Source organism: Rattus norvegicus, chromosome 7, assembly GCF_021556685.1.
Source record: "Rattus norvegicus strain SHRSP/BbbUtx chromosome 7, alternate assembly SHRSP_T2T, whole genome shotgun sequence".
NCBI classification, from domain to species: Eukaryota; Metazoa; Chordata; class Mammalia; order Rodentia; family Muridae; genus Rattus; species Rattus norvegicus.
In genome coordinates this window covers 142,902,793-142,923,301 of record NC_141540.1, presented here as the reverse complement: position 1 = coordinate 142,923,301, position 20,509 = coordinate 142,902,793, and the positions used below count along the sequence as shown (strand labels likewise).

Here is a 20,509-nt window from a genome sequence, read left to right as displayed (position 1 = left end):
TCCACTTCCGGGCTCGGGAGCCGCGACAGGAGGGGGCCTCTGAAAAGGGGTGAGGCTGGGGACGCGCGGAGAGTTGCAGCTGGCGAGTGGGAGGGGGACGGCAGGGAGGACCGGAGGAGGGTGGTGCGAAGGGCGGCGCGTGCGCCGTGGCGCTCGCGCGCCCCGGCCGCCATCTTGACTGAGGGCAGCTCCCAGGCTTGCCTGGAACCTTTAGGCGCTGCATGTTCTTTGAGAAGGTTCGCTAGGTGGGCTGGCTGGTTCTCGCAGAAACTCCGTCCCTCTCCTGTCGCCCCAGGTAGAAGTCGGAACAGTTCGTACCCCTGATCTTTTCTTTAAGCTTGGTCAGGTTTGTCTTTCCGGTGCTTGCAGCTGTCGGGCGCAGACCTGCAGACTGAGGTCAGCTGGGAGGAGAATTAAGCCATTGCACAGTCCTGCGGTATACACTAAACCACAATCTGCATATGAGTCTCAGAGACGTTCTCTAAATACCCAAGGCAAACGTGCCCTGGTCCTGCAGTCTTGTGACCCGAGACAGACTATTCTAGGTGACTTAACTAACTTAGGCTTCCTTTCAAGAAAAAGCCTTTTCCCCTTCAGTGGACGAGTCTTGTTGGAGATTTGGAAGTGCGTGTTGTCCTCTGGGCCAGGTCGCGTTTAGAATATTGAGCCCGCCCTGCACCGTGTTGCCCCACTTTAGCATTAGAGAGGAGTCGATTCCTAACCACAGACCTGGACATTTAAGACCACCAAAGTAAGTTCCATTTCTCTTAGAATCATTCTGAAGCTGACATAAATAGAAATGTCACCAGGAATGTTTTAAAAACAAATTAGGGACCTGAAGAGATGACCTAGCTGTTAAGAGTGGTTGCTGGGAAATCTTGAGGACAGAGTTTGGATTCTGTTATCCAGGTAACAAGCCTGCTAATGGAAACATTCCTGTAAACCCAGCTCCGAGGAAGGTGGAGACTGGAGGATACCCGGGACTTGCTGGTTTCCACCTTAACTGAGAAAATTAGAGCCCCAGGTTGTGGGAGAGATCCTGCTTCTAAAGAAATAGGCAGAGTGATAGGCAGGGCGTACAACACCCTCTTCTGACTTCTGAGTGTGCACAGGCTCTTGAACTCACGGACATAGCCATATAGTAAACAAACATAGGATTTTAAACACTAGTTTAAGGGAGCGAGTGTGGCAAATATCTTTAATCCCAGCACCTGAAAGGCAGAGTAGGCAGATCCCCGTGAGTTCAAGGCCAACCTGGTATTCATAGCAAGTTTTACCAGCTAGAGATACACAATCTTTAAAAAATCAAAGGACAGCCTAACCCACTGCCAGTCCACAGAATGGAAAAATACATGATCTTTCCCTCTAACCGAGCTCCCGAGGACAATCATTCTTATTACCGTTTCTTATTATTGTGTATTATTTTTTTTTAAAACATTCATGTGCATATGTCTGTTTTGCCTGCATGTCTGTCTGTATACCACTTGAATGCCTGGCGCCCTTAGAGGCCAGAAGAGGGTGTAGAATCTAGTTCCTGATGCTTAGCCACCTGGAGTAACAGGCAGTGTGAGCCACCATGTGGTAGCTGGGAGTTGAACCTGGGTCCTCTGGAAGAGCAGCCAGTGCTCTCAACTGCTAAGCCATCTCCCGAGTCCCTGTTAGTATATATTTGATAGTGGGGCTAGTTGGAATTCATGGTCTGGCACACGCTCGACAAGCTTTCAGCTACTGAGTTTTCTCCTACTCAGCGATTCCCCAAGTCTTACCAGTTTGGTGAACTCTGTACAATGAGACAGTCTTTCTGAGTTCGTGCTTTCTTTTGCTTTTTCATTTTTTTTTCTTTTTTTCTTTTTTTTTTTTTTTTTGAGCTGGGGACTGAACCCAGGGCCTTGTGCTTGCTAGGCAAGCGCTCTACCACTGAGCTAAATCCCCAACCCCTCGTGCTTTCTTTTTAACCCAGTGCCTTTTTTTTTTTTGATCACCTAAAATGTACCGTTCACTATATTTTATTTTCTGTTTTTGTTTGGAATAGGTTCTTATTCTGCAGCTCATGCTGGCTTCAAAGTCTCCTAAGTTCCCCCTGCCTCACCCTGGAGTATTGGGTTTCAAACCTAGCAGATAGTCCACGTGAGATATCTAAGCAAGTTCACATTTAAAATTCATCACAAAGGCCGTGTGAGATGATTTCAGACCTGTAGCCTCAGCTGCCTAGGAGGTTGAAGCAAGAGAGCCAGTTGAGCCCAGGAGTTCAGAGGCTAGAGCAGCATAGTGTGACTGTCAAGGCGGAAAAACAAAACTAAACAAACAAAGCAAAACCCACCCAAGCAGCAGTTCATAGCAAAGGCGTTGGTTCATGAACTGGGAAGGAGAGGCAGGGGAATCTGAAATCAGAGTCGTCCTTAGCTACAGAGTGAGTCCGAGGTCAGCTCAGGCTGCCTGGTACCCTGTCTTGGGGAAGAAAAAAAAATAGAAAATAATAATTCAGCAGTGAACGACCTTACGTGGTTATCTTCTTGCACTTACGCAGAATATGTCACTAAATATGAAATGTGACTATGTAAATACGCCAAGATACTTTGACGATTTATTTTCATGTGTATTCATGTGTGTATTGTAAGTGTATGAATGGCACGCCTGCATGTATGTATGTGCATAATATGTGTGCAGTGGAGGGCATTGGATCCCTCAAACTGGGAACCACATCTGCGTCCTCTGCAAGAGCAATAAGAACTCTCTCTCTCTCTTTTTTTTTTTTTTGGTTCTTTTTTTCCGGAGCTGGGGACCGAACCCAGGGCCTTGCGCTTCCTAGGCAAGCGCTCTACCGCTGAGCTAAATCCCCAACCCCAGAACTCTTTTTTTTTTAAAGATTTATTTATTTATTATATATAAGTACACTGTATCTGTCTTCAGATACACCAGAAGAAGGCATCGGATCTCTTTACAGATGGTTGTGAGCCACCATGTGGTTGCTGGGAATTGAACTCATGACCTCTGGAAGAGCAGTCGGGTGCTCTTAACCACTGAGCCATCTCTCCAGCCCATAAGAACTCTTTACACTGAGCCGTTTCTCCAGCCTCCAAATTCTTCTCCTCCCCTCCTCCAATTTTAATCATGGTGTTGAAAATTGAAACCGTTCTGCCGTGAAACATAGCTATATGCCGGGTTTCAACCTTTTTTTTTCTTTACAACATGTAATTTATTTTGCATGTACTTGTGTGTGTGGCCGCATATGTGTCCACGCAGAGGTCAGAGTATAGCTTTTTATTTTTTTCTCGAGACGTGTCTATGTAGGCCTGGCTGTCCTGGAAAACTATGTAGACCAGATTGGCTTTGAACTTGCAGAGTTTTGCCTGCCTCTGCCTACCAAGTGCTGGAATTAAAGACAGGTGTCACACCTTATGAGAGTCAGTTTTCCCCTTCTATCATGTGGGTCTGGGGATGGAAGAGCTTGGGTCACCAGGCTTGAGAGCAAATGGGCTTTACCTGCTGAGCCAAGGTTCAGTGTTAACTTCCTAACAACAAGTCTAGTTGAAAGAACTTTCGGAGGTACCTAACTCCCCGGATCTTTCTGCCTTCAGGCAGGACTCCTCCGGTGCAGGGTCCCTATCTCAGCCTTTTTCAGACTCTGTGCAACATATAAGCAGGCACTGCTGTGATGATCCCTGATGAGTATGTGCGCATTGGCACTACCTAAAGGACAGTGTGTGGCTTTTACCTGAGCATCAGACTGTGCAGCAGTGCCTCTCTGGAGTGAGTGCCTGCTCCATGACTGGGTTTTGCCTTCAGTCCGGATCTGGGTTCCTTTGCTGGCTGCTAGTTGGAATCCACAGGACAAACACAATCCCTGGGGCTGTTGCCAGTCAAGCGGCAGACATAGACAGTCAATGTTTGCTGAACAAGCTGAACCCATTCTCTTGAGAGCCAGCATGGGTTGCATAATAGAAACAAGCTGTCTAGCTCCCTTTGCCATCCCTTAGACCTTTGATGAGACTGAATAAAGAAGTTGGGAAATAGAATGATCTACAAGGGACATTTCCTGGAGCCCGGCAGTGCATGTACTTCGGAATTTTTGTTTTTGTTTTGTATTGCTGGGGATTGAACCGAGGACCTTGCCTATCACAAAACTAATTCCCCAGCTCCTTCTTAACTTTTTTTTTTTTTTTTTTTTTTTTTGAGATAGGGTCTCACTATGCAGCCCTGGCTGGCCTGGAACTTGCATATAGACTAAGCTAGTCTTGAACTCACAGAGATCTGAAAAGGTGTGCTCTACCACACTCAGCACCTTCCCAGTCCCTTCTTGTTTTAGAGTAACTTTTAATGTTATGTGTAATGTGAGGTTATTGTATAATGCTTTTAAATACAGAGGACTGATGGCTGTCTTTGTTAGACTAGCTGTAACAAGTCTCCTCTGAGGAGTTGTGTAAACCATGTTGACTTGTGGACACATCTGTGAGGTACTTCCTTCTCCCAGGCAACTGTGGGGGATACCATTCCCTAGGCTGGGGACTCTGGACTGTATAAGAGGTAAAGGGCTCACTGAGAGTTAGTGAGCATGCAGATAGAAGATAGAAGTGTGAGTTCATTTCTGTCTACTCTTTTTTTTTTTAACCTAATTGTATGTGTATGAGTGTTTTGCCTGCATGTGTATGTGTGCAGCACATGTAGGCAGTGCCTGAGGAGGCCAGAAGAGGGAATTGGACCCCTTGGGACTATAAATACAGTCCATGTGAGTGCTAGGCATCTAACCCTAGTCTCCTGAAAGATCAGCCGGTGTTCTTAACTCTCCAGACCTCTGTACATGTCTCCTCCAGCCTGTGAATATGACATGATTAGATTCATCAGAGCCTACCCCTGAATGACTGCAAACTGGAACCGTGAGACAAATAAACCCTTTCTTCTATAAGTTGGTTTTTGTGGGGTCATTTGTCACAACAACAGTGAATTAGGACTGCTGGGGCCATGGCTTAGTGGGTGAGCTTACTGTGTAAGCATGGGAACTGCGTTCACATCCCCAGCACCACATACAAGCCAGACGCAGTGGCAGACAGATTCATCCTGTTGGTTTGCTGATCGCCCACTCTACCTGAGACATGGAGCTCTGACCTCTGTGAGAGAGTCTGTCTCAGGAAATAAGGTGGAGAATGATGGTCTGACCCTGCACACTGACCTCAATGTGAGCATTCAGGAGCACAGGTCATACTAAAGATCTTACTGAAGATTAGAGCTATACAAATACAGAATCCAAATTACCCATGATTCATTCCAACACCACAATAATATTCTGAAGTCTCTTCCAGTCTTTTGAAAAAAATGCACAGGGGCCAGAGAAATGCCAAGGTCCGTTCCCGTAACCCACATCACCTGTAACTCCAAGTTTCAGGGGAATTAAAACCCTTTCTGGATTCTTTGGATACTCAGATGTATGGGTAGCATGAGCACATGTGTCCTCCACCCCCAACCCAGGTGGGTCTCTAAGTTCAAGGCCAGCCTGGTCTATAGAGCTAATTTAAGGCCAGCCTAGGCTACACAAAGAAACCCTGTATTGAAAAACCAAAGAGAAGGGGTTGGGGATTTAGCTCAGTGGTAGAGCGCTTGCCTAGGAAGCGCAAGGCCCTGGGTTCGGTCCCCAGCTCCGAAAAAAAACCAAAAAAAAAAAAAAAAACCAAAGAGAAGAAAAACGCATGGGGATAGGTTGGGGATGTAGGTGGGAGTTTACCCTTGCTCCTGCGTGGAGCCCGGCTATGTATGGTGAGATCAGACAGACTGAAAAACAATGGCTGTCAGAGGACTCATGAAGGACATGGATGAACTGAGTCCATTCAGTTTGGAGGCAGGAAAATTCACAGTGGTCTTGCAGATAGAAACTACGTGGTGGTGTGCTGAGGGGACTGAGAGGAAAGGAAGTAAAAACAGAATAGAGGGATCTTCTGGAGGTTGACTACCAAGAGAAGGTGGCCAGAGGGGGACATATTACGAGAGGCTTGAGCAACATAAAGTATGAGGAAGTGGAGAGGACCAGGATTGAAGAAAGGAGGGCTTCATCCAGAGATATCCTTGAAGGAGAAGGAGGGAAACCTTAGGCCAGGGGATCAGACCTACCTAGCTGCAGGTGGAAGAACTAGGACAGGGCAGACTTGCGGAAACCACATGCAGGTCATGAAGGGGCTATGCCCAGCAATAACCCTCTGTCCTCACTGTCCTGGCTTTGCCCTTGTATAGGAGGGACACGTTCTCCCTCTGAAGCTGGGAGCTCAGCATGTGGATCCTCCGCCCTTTGAGGTCGGTTCTATCATCTAGGCTGTTGGAGTACAGGCGTGTGCCTCAGTATTTTAGTGGACTGCACCATTAGTGTAAACCATGTAGAGGAATACACTTTTTTTTTTTTTGGAGAAAAAAGTGTCACCATATAAACTAAGCTGGCCTGGAACTCACCCTTTGCTCTGGGCTAGCCATGGATTTACCGAAAGCCTCCTGCCTCAGCCATAAATACTGGAACTGCACGAATCATAAGTCTCTTAAGATGTGCTGTGGTTGTAGGATGCTTGTCAGGCATTCACCAGGCCCTGTATTCTACCCAGGCCCACAGAAAGAAAAGAAAATGGAGCTGAGGATAGGAGTATGTACCCCAAGGCCCAGTGCTCACAAGGCTGAGGCAGGAAACTGCTTAAACTCAACGAGTGCAGGAGCAGCCAGGGCCACACAGCACAACCCCGATTCATAACTGGACAAATATGAGACCCTCTGTTCTGCTATCATGGGGCAGTGGGATTTTGAAGTTTGCCATTGCTTCAGAGAAGTTGACTGTCCACTTTTATAAAACCATACCGAGATATCTGTTTATGTGTATATATTCATGTGTGCATGTATCAGTGTGTGTGCACACGCGCGTGTGTGTGTGTGTGTGTGTGTGTGTGTGTGTGTGTGTGTGTGTGTGTGTTTGGTGTGGTGCTGGGTGTCAAGTCAGGACCTCACACATAGCAGAAAAACCACTGTAGGACTGAGCTATACATCCAGACCCTAAGAAATTTCTACTCCTCAGTTTCAGAAGTTGGGTGTCCCTCTGCCTTGCTGAAGCTAAGGGCATGGACATTTACTAAGCACACACCTTTGATCCCAGAAGGGGCAGGCAAATCTCTCTGTCAGTTCCAGGCCAGCCTGGTCTACAGATGAGTTCTCTGGCTTGGGCTGTACAAAGAAACCCTGTTTTAAACAAACAAACAAACAAACAAACAAACAAAGCCTTAATGTATTCCCTTTGTGTGTGTGTCTGTGTCCGTGCACACATATTTGCTATGGCACATGGGTGAAGAAGGTCAGAGAACAACTTCTGCAAGCCAAGTCTTTCCTTTCACCATTAGGATTCTTGGGGTCAGATTCAGAGCGTCAGGCTTGGTGCCAAGCACTTTTATCTACTAAGCCGTCTTACTGGCCCTGTAGGACATTTAAAAAATTATGTTTACTCATCATATATGCATGAGAGTGTATGTGACTGTATGTGTCTGTGTGCCTGTGTGTATGTCTCTATCAGTGTGTGTGTGAGTGTTTGTAATTGTATCTATCTGTGTGAGAGTGTATGTGTGTATGTATGTATTATGTGTGTTATATGTGGATTGCGTGTGACTGTATATGAGTGAGTATAAGTGCGTGTGTAGAGGTCAGAAAACAACTTCTCAACAAGAGTCAATTCTTTACATCTACCATGTGGAGTCCAGGGATCACACGCAAGTGGTCAAGCATCTTTAACCGAATGGCTCACCATTTCACTACTCCAACAGTTTTATATGTTGGTACAGTTTATAAATGTTGGCCCCTGTCAAACATGCAGATGGCTGTGGCAAAAAAAAGCAGCCAGTAACAAGTCTCTGCAAAGGTGCAGAACACCTTGTGTCCTCACCTTGTGGGAACTGTAAAACGGCAACTATTTGGAAAACAATTTGGCAATTCCTCAAAAGGTTAAACAGAGAGTGAGCATGTGACTCAGCAGTTTTACCACCAGGAATGTCCTCAGGGGAGTTGAAAACACACGCCCACACAAAGACTTGTACACAAACGTTCAAAGCAGCACTGTGCATCAGAGCCAAGTCATAAATGACAGAAATATCAAGAATGAACAAATGGCCAGATGAAGCGTAGTATACACCTATGAAGACTAGGATCCCACCATGAGAAGGAGCGGAATGCTGGCTCACCCTACAACACAGATGACCGTTTAAAACAGTGTACTAAGTAAAAGGAGCCAGTCACAAAACCCCACATATTACATGCTTCTTCAAAGAAGGGGTGGGGGCTGGAGAGATAGCTCAGCGGTTAAGAACATCGGCTGCTCTTCTAGAGGACCTGGGTTTAATTTCCAGCACCCACGTGGCAGCTCACACAACTGTAACTCCAGTTCTAGGGGATCTGATGCCCTCACACAGATATACATGCAGGCGAAGCATCAATGTACATAAAAATAAATAAATCTAAAAAAAGGAAAAGGACTGTGGATGCATGCAGAGTTACAAAATGGCAGTGAACTGTCCGACCTGGGTGCTAGGAACCAAACTTGGGCCTCTGCAGGAAGAGCAGCTCATGCTCTTAACCAGTGAGCCATCTCACCAGCGTCCGCTGTGTGCTTTTCAGGACCTGCCCAGCACGGGCAAATCTGTAGAGATGGAAAGTGGATTTGTGGTTGCCAGAGATTTTGGGGACAGGGACCAGATGAGTTTATTCCTGGGATGAGAAAAAGGTCCTTAAGTCAGGTAGTGGTGGTGATTGCACAAGCTTGTGGCTATACTAAAACCCCTGGATAAAGGGCTGTGCTCTGCTGTATGTAAGCTATAGCTCCATAAAGCCATCCTATTAAAGAACAACGAGGAGGTTCTGTACACGCTAAGGAGGATTACTCAGATTTTATTTGTTGGGAAAAAGAGAAACAATTGTAGAATGATCTTGTGGCTCTTGGGTAAAAAGGGAAGAAATATGTTAGCATTTGTTAGTATTTGCGGTAAAACTCTGAAAGGACATCCAAGAAACCAACAAATCGATTCCTCGTGTGCACCGAAATGGGCCATGAAGAAGGAGAACAGTCTGGGAAACAGATGTTTGGTTATAGTGGTGTGTATTTTTGAGACAGAGTATCGCTTTGTTTTTTTAAATTCGGGGTCTCTCTACTAAGGTCTGGCTAACCTGGAACTTAATATGTAGACCAGGCTGGCCTCGAATTGACAGAAATCCTCTTGCCTCTGCCTCCCAAGTGCTGAGATGTAAGGCGTGCACCACCATTCCTAGTTCAGTCCCTAATTTTTTTTTTTTGGAGCTGGGGACCGAACCCAGGGCCTTGCGCTTCCTAGGTAAGCGCTCTACCACTGAGCTAAATCCCCAGCCCCCCTAATTTTTTTTAAAGTTTTGAAAACACTGTAGAGCCAAACAGAGCTCTGTCTGTGGGTGGACTTGGCTTCTTGTCTTCCACTGTGGTTTTGAGTTCCCCCTCCCTGCTCCAATGTCCACCCAAGTGTGTGGTGCTCACTGGGGACTGAGTAAACAGACTGAGTGAGGTTCTGGGGGCAGGGTACAGGGTGTGAGCTTTGCTTTTGTTTACTTAAAAGTCAAAGTACATTTTATGTATGTGTTTGTTTATTTAGTGTGTGTGTGTGTGTGCATGCGTGTGTGCATATGCATGTACTACACATAAAACTGGTGCCCTCAGAGGTGTTGGCTCTGTGTGTGCACACACTTGAGTGCACGTGCGCGCGCGCACACACACACCACACACACACACACACACACCACTTTTAACAGAACTCAAATAGTCCATTAGGAATGAGATGTCAGTGTTTTATAAAAAAACGAGGCTGTCAGAAAGGGATGGTGACATGAGGACCCTCAGCTGTGGTACTTATTGGCCACAGTGAGGACAGTAGAAGGCTGTCCCAGTTCCTGAAGGGGCAGCTTCATGTCAGCCTCTGAGAAAGCTCATCTGGGGGAAGCCACTGAGCAAAGCACGTGGCCTTGATCCTGTTTGGGTTCCTTCCCATGGTGTGGCGCTCCCTGTGGGTCTCAGACCTGACAGATGTTCCTGGGCCCCGAACATTTGGGTCAGTGAAGTCCTGCCAGGCAGCCTAACCTAGTGTTTGTGAGGGGGTCATTGCAGATCCCCCTCGTTACATTTTACTTTTCTTTTTTCTTTCTTTTTCTTTTTTCTTTTTTCTTTCTTTCTTTTTTTTTTTTTTTTTTTTTTTTTTTTTGGAGCTGGGGACCGAACCCAGGGCCTTGCGCTTGCTAGGCAAGCGCTCTACCACTGAGCCAATCCCCAACCCCTACGTTTTACTTTTAAGTGTGTGTGTGTGTGTGTGTGTGTGTGTGTGTGTGTGTACACATGTGTGCATATGGTGTGGGTTTGTGTGACATAGGGATGTCAGAGACAATTTTGGGGAGTTAGTTCTTTTTTTTTTTTTTTTTTTTTTTGTTCTTTTTTTCGGAGCTGGGGACCGAACCCAGGGCCTTGTGCTTCCTAGGCAAGCGCTCTACCACTGAGCTAAATCCCCAACCCCGAGTTAGTTCTTTCTTTGTACCTTGTGAATGCCTGGGATCCCACTCTGGGAATTGTCTTTGTAGCTGGTGTCTTTACCTGCTGAACCATCTTACTAGTTCAGTTTACTCGTTTTTAGCTCTGTTTCTTTTGCCTTTTAAAAATTAAATATTTAATCTGGGTGATGGTGGCATATGCCTTTAATTCCAGCACTCTGGAGGTAGAGGCAGGGGGATCTCTGTGAGTTCAAGGTTAACCTGGTCTACAGAGTGAGTTCCAGGACAGCCATGACTATACAGACAAACCCTGTCTCAAAAAACCAAACCAAACTAATTAAATTATATTCACACATGCATACAATGTGTTTGGATCCAACCCACCTCCCATTTCTTCCCTACAGTCCCTCCACACCCATCTCCCCTGCTATCCTTTCCAACATCATGTGTTCTTGCTTATATAGTCTAGAGTGGTTTCCAGCTTGAGGTGATCCTCCTATCTCAGTGCCACAAGTACTGGGATTGCATTAGATGTACATTAGCATTCCCTGCAACTCTGGTTCTTGTTAGGTACTCTCTTTAGTTGTCTTGTCTTACATGCATATACATCTATCCATCCATCTATCTCTCTGTCCATCCATCCATCCATCCATCCATCCATCCATTTATCTATCTATCCATCCATCCAATCTATCCATCCATCCATCCATCCATCCATCCATCCATCCTTCTATCCAATCTAGCCATACATACATACATACATTTGTCATTTGGAGTTTTTATTTTTAGTTTCACTTAATTGTTCAGGTTTTCTGAGGCAGCTTCTCACAGGCTGATTGGAATTCACAATGTAGCTAAGGATGTCCCTGAACTCGGTCCTCCTTAGCCTCTCTGTCTCAACCTTTCAGGTGCTAGGATTGCAAGTGTGTGTCCACTCTTAGTGTCACTTCTGTCAGGCTTAAGAGTAAGGTATTATGGGGCTGGGGATTTGGCTCAGTGGTAGAGCGCTTACCTAGGAAGCGCAAGGTCCTGGGTTCGGTCCCCAGCCCCGAAAAAAAGAAAAAAAAAAAAGTAAGGTATTATGGGGTTGGGGATTTGGCTCAGTGGTAGAGAACTTGCCTAGCAAGCGCAAGGCCCTGGGTTTGGTCCCCAGCTCCAAAAAAAAAAAAAAAAGAGTAAGGTATTATGAACTAACCATATGATTGGTGACATCACTGATAGGGAAGGCCTGTGTTTTCTTTTTTTGGCCCTGTGCAAGTAAGGCCATCAAGCCCTACCTCTAGCCCAAGGGTGAGTCTTTTCTCTGGATTTTGTTTCTTCAGAGAGATACTCTCCAGGCTCTGGCCCTGGAAATTTTGATGCCTGACAACTAGGGGAAAGCATCACCTTTTCCTGTGTCAAAATAGTGGCCTGTCCACCCTTCAGATGTTCTTATGTCTCAGAAATGGCTCCTGTGTTCCTGTTTCCCCAGAGAACAAGCCTTCTGTTTCTTTAGAAGAGGGTGGAATGGCTGCTACCTGGTAGATGAGCGTGGGGTGGGAAGAGTCAGGGTCATGCAAGTTTTCATCGGTCTTTCTGAGACAGAGAGCTTAGCAGAATCAGGAGGATGCCAGCCCTGGCTGAAGATGACAGTGTGGTAGGGCCAAGTCTGCACGGCGTCTCTAGCCTCCATAAGTTCCTCCATAAGTCCTCTATATGTTCCCCCATACATTCCTCCATAAGTCCCTCCGTGGTGCACTCTCTGTCTGATATCCTCTCGTCCACAGCTGTGCTCTCCTACCACAGAATCCACCTGAGGGGAAAGCCCACTGCAGCAGCCTGCACTTCCTCCCAAATGCACGGTGCCTGCTGCAGCTGCTGTGGAAAAGTCACAGCCTTTCAAGCTGGCGTCCCTCTATAAAGTCATGGTCCCGAGTTCATCCCGTTAGACACAGCGGATTAAACACATGCACTTGCCATTTCTCCTTCCCCAGAACGCCACTGAAATTACAACAGCAGAATTTTAATCTGGAAAAATAAGGCAAACGAGAAAGAGATAAGACAACAGCTGTCAGTGATTACGCATGATAGGCTAGGAGGCAGGAGAGTGGCCCAGCTGGACGATGGGAGCCATGTACCAGGCCACAGAGCTGGTTGAATAACCTGGACAGATGTCATGTATCTTTGAGACTCAGCTCCTGCTTTAAAATGTGGCTTGTAGGCTTACCCTGAAGGTGTGAGTGGTAGCATGGTGCAATTTAAGTGCAGCAGGTGGTGTCTAGTAAGTCATGTGGTAGGGTCCAATTTTTGTTTGCTTTTGCTGGGTCTTACATGTGGTAGGCAAGCTCTGATCGCCTCCCTAGCCCAGTTTGCCTGCTTAGCTAGTCTTTCGACCTTTGTACTGTGTTTGCCACCGTTGGGGCAGGGGAGCTGGCACAGTGCCTCTGAAGGACTGACCCTCCCTCCCACATCCTGGCCAGTGCTCCCACCTCCCCAGACCGAGGGTACTCATGAAACCTCTAAGCATCCCTTGGATCCCTGTTTCCAGCTAGTGAGGCCAGTGAGTGCTGACAGTGGACTGTGTTTGAGCAATTCCTGTTGGGGAGGTGGTTGTGTTCCAGATCCACTCGCCCTCTCCTGGGGCTCCTTAGACCTCAGTATTGGCCTCTCTCCTCACCTCTCCCTCTGAGTATCACAAAGATTCAGCTCCCTGGGATCTCAAGTCCGCCTTCCACAGCATCTCTCACTGGTGTTGCCTCTAGCCAGGCTGTCCCCACTCGTGGGTCCCAGGCTGTCCCCACTTGGATGAGCACTTGAAGGGCGTCCTTCATCCACTCTCACTCAGCTCTTTCCATCTTGTGTCTGTAAGTGTCCTGGGGCATATAATTTGTCCAGTCACTGAGGCCTGAAACTCCAGAGTCAACTTTGATTCTGTGTAACCCAGAGAGTGACTGGCTGCTTCTGTCTGCCCTTGTTCAGGTGGGGCGGCCCCTCGCCTGTCATTTTGCCTGCATCCTGCTGGTACAAACTGCCCTCCTGAACATCAGCTCTATTGTCTTTCTTCTCTTCCTCCTCATTCTCCTCCTTTCCCGCCCCCTCCTCCTTTAAAGACGGGTTGGGCTTCCTATGTTGTTTAGGCTAGCCTCAAACTCACTATGTAGCCCAAGCTAGCCTCAGACTTACAGTGATTCTTCTGCCTGTACTTCCTAAGCACTGGAGTTATAGTAGTAGGTACACATAAATCCAGCTGAAAGCACTGATTTTTCTGAGGCAGCGTTTCTCTGGATAGCTTTGGCTGTCATAGAACTCACTCTAGTCCAGGCTGCCCTCAAACTTAGAGATCCACCTGTGTCTGCTTCCTGAGTGCTGGGGTTAAAGGTATCACCACCAGCCCGCCTAAAGCGTCAATTTTTTTTTCTTTTTTTCGGAGCTGGGGACCGAACCCAGGGCCTTGCGTACCACTGAGCTAAATCCCCAACCCCAAGCATCAATTTTTAAAAAAATATTTTTATTTATTTTCTATGCACATGTGTGTATGTGGCTTGGTACAGGTGTGGAGGCCAGAGGACAACTTGTGGGAGTTGGTTCTCTCTCCCAGCATGTGGTTCCCAGGAATCAAACTCCTACTGTCAGGCTCATTAGCAGGTGCCTCTGCCTACTGAGCCGTCTTTCCCATTATTATTATTATTATTATTATTATTATTATTATTATTATTATTATTATTTTGGAGGCAAGGCACCGACTATCCTAGAACTCACCGGCTAGCCTCGAACTCAGAGACTGGCCTGCTTCTGCCTCCCGAGAACTGGGATTGAAGAGGTGCGCCACCACCACCCAGCTCATCTTTCCCGTTCTAATTCTTGTTTTGTTTTTGTCTTCTCAAATCAGGGACTTTGTATCTACGTAGTGCTAAAACTGGCCTGGGTCTTGCTGTGCTCCTCCTGCCTCTGCTTGCAGTTGTGGTTGCAGGCTTGAGCCAACACGCCCAGCTCTCAGCATCAGTTTAATTATGACTTGCTACAGAGTCTGTTGGTGAGTTTCTGCAGGGTAAGATTAGATTCCTAGGTCTCGTTGATGCTCAGGACTCACCGAAATCTCTCACCTTTGACCCCAGCTGGTCAGTTCTGCCTGATTCAGGACCAGCCTTGCTCATCCCCATTTAGCTCACGGCCTTCTTTCTACTCCAGGTGCTTCTCACTTTGTGTTTACCTGCAGTTTCTCCTGTCCAATCTCAAGTCTCAGCCTCCATCCCCTTGCAGGTCCCCGTAGACATCAGCCTCTTGAGCCTCCTTTTTGAATTCTGAGGACACTTAGGGTCAGGATCCATCAGGCCCTGGGCTGTTGCCGTTGCATTTGTGTGTCTTGTGTCCAGCAGAGCAGGGCTCTCTTCCTAACCTGGAGGGCAAAGGCTCATGCTGTATAACATGGTGCTTCCTCAGCATGGCCTCTTTGAGAGGACTTCAGAAACCAGGGCAGAGGAGGCTTTGACAACATAGGCCTGTCAAATCACAGGAAAGCAGGAGGATTGGAGTGTTAAGGCAAGCCCCGGCTCTGCCGAGGTCTCTGTTTAAAGAGAAGGGGGTACGGATAGAGCTCAGTTAGTACGCTGCTTGCCTAACACACAGAGCCCTGGGTCTGAGTCCCAGAATGATGTAAACTGAGCATGGTCGCTCATTCCTGTAATCCCAGCCCTCGAGAGGTAGATGCAGGAAGTGAGTGGTTCAGAAATCATCGTTGGCTGTCCATCAGGTTGGAGGCCAGCCTGATACATGCAGCCTTAAACAACCTTAAATAGCACTCCCAGCACTCCGGAGGCAGAGGCAGGCAGATCTTTGTGAGTTCGAGGCCAGCCTGGTCTACAGAGTGAGTTTCAGGACAGCCGGGGCTACCCAGAGAAAACCTGTCTCAAAAATTGAAAGAGGAGGAAGAGGAAGATGATGATTAGGGAAAACTAGGATAGTTCTGGAAAGTCTGAGTTATGGGGTGGGTGGCTTGCTCCCTGGCCTGTTTCCTGGACCCCTCTGCCCTTGCCTTCCTCCAGCCTTCTCCCATTCCCTGAGCACTTGGATTCACAGGGGAATTCCTTCTCCCTGAGGCAGGAGCATGCCACCTGCTTCTCATGCTCCGCCTTTCTCTGTCAGCTAATGATTATGCAGGGAACTTAGCTGCTGTCCCCGTCCCAAATCTGTAAAAGTTCTCTTTCGGGCAAGGGTCATGAGAGTAATGCCACTGCCATGTGACTCTGGCTTTACCCTGCTCCCTCTGCTGTCTTAGTCCTGTTCTGAGAAGTCCATTGTGTACCTTGTCACCAGCGCGTCTGAACCCTCTCTGAACCTTCCTGAAGCTGGAAGGTAAGTCCCCCACCTGCTCTGTGCTGGGTGCCTTTCCCCTCTTTGTTCCCTCCATCTCCTCAGATGCCTGCCACTGCCCTCATCTGAACTCAGCCAGGACCTCAGCCCCTTACCAGGTAGAAGGCCTTGCTGTGTCCAGGTGGGGCCTGCAGGCTGAATGAAGAATGGTTCGACCCTGTTTGCAGATTTCACCCTGATGGCTGACTCAAAACCACTCAGAACCCTGGATGGGGACCCTGTGGCTGTGGAGGCTTTGCTCCGGGACGTGTTTGGGATTGTCGTAGATGAGGCCATTCGGAAGGGGACCAATGCCTCTGAGAAGGTGGGCTCTGTCTCCCTCCTCCTCCTGCCTGTCATTTTGTAAACTTGACTTCATTGAGTTCACCCCTGTCCCTGGTGTACCTCATGATGGCACTCTGGGTCTTATATCTTTTGCTTCCCCTTGCTTGGGTACACTTGTGAAAACATCCTTGACCTGTTCTAATTGCAAGTTGCTGATGCCTTACACCTGTTACTTTCCGGCTAGATCTCAGCCGGGGTCTAAGAGCCTGCCTCTCGGCCTCTCCTCCTAGGTCTGCGAATGGAAGGAGCCTGAAGAGCTCAAGCAGCTGCTGGACTTGGAGCTGCAGAGCCAGGGCGAGTCTAGGGAGCGGATCCTGGAGCGCTGCCGGGCTGTGATTCATTACAGTGTCAAGACTGGTGTGCCTGGGAGCCTGGCGGGAGGGCTTTCGGGTGCCAGGACCCAGTTCCAACCTGAGTCCTCTGCCTGCTCCTCCTCCGCAGGTCACCCCCGGTTCTTCAACCAGCTCTTCTCAGGATTAGATCCCCATGCTCTGGCCGGGCGCATCATTACGGAGAGCCTCAATACCAGCCAGTGAGCCATCTGGGCCTTCTGGGTTTGCTGGGAGGAACCATCTGGGTAGGAGAGGAGAATGGTTTCTGCCACTTGCCACCATCTTCTACTGATGCCTCTTGTCAGACAGAATGTTTCCCCTGCTGTCTGTCCCTTGAGCTCCTCCGCCAGCCTCCTTATGCCTCCTGACCCCACTGTTTTCCTCATGTGAGCTTTCTGGTTCTTTGATACCCATCGATTTCTCTCTTGGGAGCCTTATTCAGCCCTCTGTGTCCCCTAGCTTGAAGACTTAGCTGGGCCGTGCTTTCATCTCAGCCTCTGTCACCAATGTCCTCTGGCAGGTACACATATGAGATTGCCCCCGTGTTTGTGCTCATGGAAGAGGAGGTGCTGAAGAAACTCCGTGCCCTTGTGGGCTGGAACACTGGGGATGGGGTCTTCTGTCCTGGTATGTGAGAAGGGGGCTTCCCTTGGGTCTTGGTAAAGGGTCTGCCTCCCGTACTTTCTCTTGTTCTGTGTAACCGGTGTGGAGGGGTAATGGCTGTTTCTTCTCTGGCTCCACTGGGCTGGACTGTGGAGGAGCTTCCTAGTCCCCTTATCTTGTTGTTGGCCAGGAATGCTCTAGGGTCGTATGGGGAGGGAAAGTGTCCCTACCGGGCAGCTCAGGGTGTAGAGGGTTTATGTCCTGAGGCTGTTCAATGTGGGGTGCTATTTGTGAACCCCAGGAGTTCATGGATTGGGAGCTAATGTGATGCCTGCTGCTTTGATCAGTTCTGGACGGAAAGGTCAGGGGAAGGAAATGTCAGTCTTGACTCACCGTCTTTCCCTCCTTCTCCCACCCTGCCTGTGACAGGTGGTTCCATCTCTAACATGTACGCCATAAACCTGGCCCGCTTTCAGCGCTACCCAGACTGCAAGCAGAGGGGCCTCCGGGCCCTGCCACCCTTGGCCCTCTTCACTTCAAAGGAGGTAGGAAAGAGTAGGGGGTAGGGAAGCAGCATAGACCTGACCCGGGACTCCTGAGTCTGACCTCTGCCCAGCTCAGTCAGAGACCCTTCCAGTCATCCTCCTGCACTCAAAGGGCCTGCTTCCTTCCACGGAGGCCAGATAGGTGCTTGTGCTTGTTTTGCCTTCTTGGGGTTAGGATAGGACAAGTGCAGTAGATACAGGTCTCACCTCTGAGGGAAGTTTATGGTCCAGCAGCACCAGCATCACCGGGGAGGTTATTAGAAATGCAGAGTCTCAGGCCCCGCCAACTCTAAGTCTCTGTTTAACTGGAATCCAACACAGCTCCTTCACAGAACACTTGAGCCGTGCGGTGGTCCATGCCTTTAATCCTAGCATTCAGGAGGCTGAGGCAGGCGAATCTTGCCAGCCTAGTCTACAGCCAGAGCTACACTGAGCAAATCTGTCTCAAAACAAAACAGAACAAGATCCTTTGAAAACCCTGGCCATAGGGCCCCTTCGATCGCAACTCACACAGCTTCTGCCAGCCTCTGCCCTCCTATCCTCAGTGCCTCCAGCCTGCTCAGGTAATGCTGACCTGGCCTCTGTGTTCTTCACAGTGCCACTACTCCATCACCAAGGGAGCTGCTTTTCTGGGACTTGGCACCGACAGTGTCCGAGTGGTCAAGGCTGATGAGAGGTGAAGGTCCTTCTGCCGACATGGCCCTGACCCAGCTGGGCACAATGTGTCGTCTACTTGCCAAAATGCTCTGGCCTCAGGCCCTTACCCCGTCCCCTCCCCCACCACTTGCCGCTCCTGCCGCTCAGTGCCCACTAGCATCACACCCCTTGCTGAGGTTCCGTCTGCACCCTGGCCTCTGCGTAGCCCCTCCGCCTTCCCTGCTGTGTCAGGTGACCCCCTGGTCTGGAGCACCCGAGTTTTCTCCACTCACTCATCTTTCTTTTCCAGAGGGAAGATGATCCCTGAGGATCTGGAGAGGCAGATCAGTCTGGCAGAGGCTGAGGTGAGTGAGGGCCCTTCTGTCCCCTCAGGAAAGGTGTCTTGGCTCTTCACTGGAGATCCTCCTCTCGCCTCTCCTTTATTTCCACCCTGTTAGTGTGCAGAGATGCTGTGGGTTAGGCTCTGGATTTCCCAAGCAACCTTGGGGGTGGAGGTGAGGTGGGAGTGGGGTGGGGGGTAGGTTCCTGAAGCAGACACAGTGAGGAAGGTTTCTGGGGCTGCGGTCAGTACAGGGAGCCACTGAGGAGGATATGCAGGCGTGGTGAGCAGGGAGGCCTAGGGAGGATGTGGGCTTTACCCCTCGCTTCCAAGTGGGACAGGCTTTGTGCACGGCAACTTTTAAATAAAATTGTCTGCTGATTCACAGTTCTTCCACTCAGATAATTGTTAATTATCACAGGCTCTTAGAGTTCTGTGCATGAGGATGTTTCCTGGAACAAAGCATGAAATGAAAAATATACCACCAGCTGGTAGATAAGATAAACGGTGATATCTCCAGTCAGTTTCTTCGTCTGTGAAAGGGATGTACTGCAGAAGTCACTGCATAAGGTGGTTGTAAGGACTAGGTAGTCAGTGTGTAAGGATTAGGTAGTCAGTGTGTAAGGACTAGGTAGTCAGTGTGTAAGGACTAGGTAGTCAGTCAGTGTGTAAGGACTAGGTAGTCAGTGTATAAGGACTAGGTAGTCAGTCAGTGTATAAGGACTAGGTAGTCAGTGTGTAAGGACTAGGTAGTCAGTGTGTAAGGACTAGGTAGTCAGTGTGTAAGGACTAGGTAGTCAGTGTGTAAGGACTAGGTAGTCAGTGTGTAAGGACTAGGTAGTCAGTGTGTAAGGACTAGGTAGTCAGTGTGTAAGGACTAGGTAGTCAGTGTGTAAAGCACTAGAGTGGCTTTGGGTGTGGTGCCCTGATGTCAGCTGCCGTCTGCTGCTGCTGTTACTTTTCTGTGAGACAAGTTCTTGCTGAGCATCATGGATTGGCTTTGAACTCAGGGTGTAGCTCGTGTTGGCCTAGACTTGATCACCTTGGCTTAGCGCTCTTGGTGCTGTGATCACAGATGTGGGCCATCACGCCAAATGTCTGTCACCTTCATCGGTATCATCACCACCTCTAGGGTACAGTGTAACAAATGTAACATGAGAAAACCTTCACTGCACACGCAATATGAATTTCAAGTCACTGTGCAGGATGAACGGCCTATTCTTGCTATTTAGAATAATGTGTGTATATATTTTAAAAAACATTTCATTGTTTTTACGTTTATGGGTGTCTTGCCTGCATGTGTGTCTGTGATCTGTTTGAGGTCACAGTGTCCACAGAGGCCAGAAGACGGCATCATGTTGCCTGGAACTATAGTCACACATGGATGTTAGCTGCCGTGTGGGTACCAGGAACTAAACCTCTGTTCTCTGGGAGAGCGGCTGGTGCTTCTAACTGCCAGCCATCTCTCTTTTCCAAAGATCTATTTTTATAGCCAACTGATTAGTTAAATTTTATTTTATGTAATGGGTGTTTTGCCTGCATGCATGTCTGGAGTATTGTGTGCATTGCATGCAGTGTTCATATCCCTTGAAACTGGAGCTACAGACAGTTGCGAGCTGCCTTTTGGGTGCTGGGCATTGAACTAGTCCTCCAGAAGGACATCATCGATAACCTATGTCCTCTTCTACCACCATCATTATCATCATCACCACTATCACCACCATCACCATCACCTCCACCATCACCATCATAACCATCACCATTATCACCATCAACACCATCAACACCATCAACACTGTCCTCACAACCATTACCACCACTACCACCACCATGACCACCACCATCATCACCACCACCACCACCACCAACATCAC

At 48.4% G+C, this 20,509-nt stretch overlaps 1 protein-coding gene across 15 annotated transcripts in view; it reads left to right on the top strand.

Moving 5' to 3' along the window:
- The window catches only part of Csad (cysteine sulfinic acid decarboxylase), a 28,907-nt gene that overhangs the window by 633 nt on the left and 7,765 nt on the right, over positions 1–20,509 (top strand). For 5 of the 15 annotated variants that reach the window (XR_015624358.1, XR_015624361.1, XM_087558881.1 and 2 more), the window contains exons 2-8: positions 16,023–16,159; positions 16,410–16,536; positions 16,621–16,711; positions 17,032–17,138; positions 17,544–17,659; positions 18,256–18,335; positions 18,606–18,660. Coding sequence is in view for 9 of the 15 variants with exons in the window: in XM_087558881.1 (XP_087415007.1) it covers positions 16,034–16,159; positions 16,410–16,536; positions 16,621–16,711; positions 17,032–17,138; positions 17,544–17,659; positions 18,256–18,335; positions 18,606–18,660 (702 nt within the window). In the remaining 6 variants the exon portion in view is untranslated. 15 annotated transcript variants of the gene reach the window in all.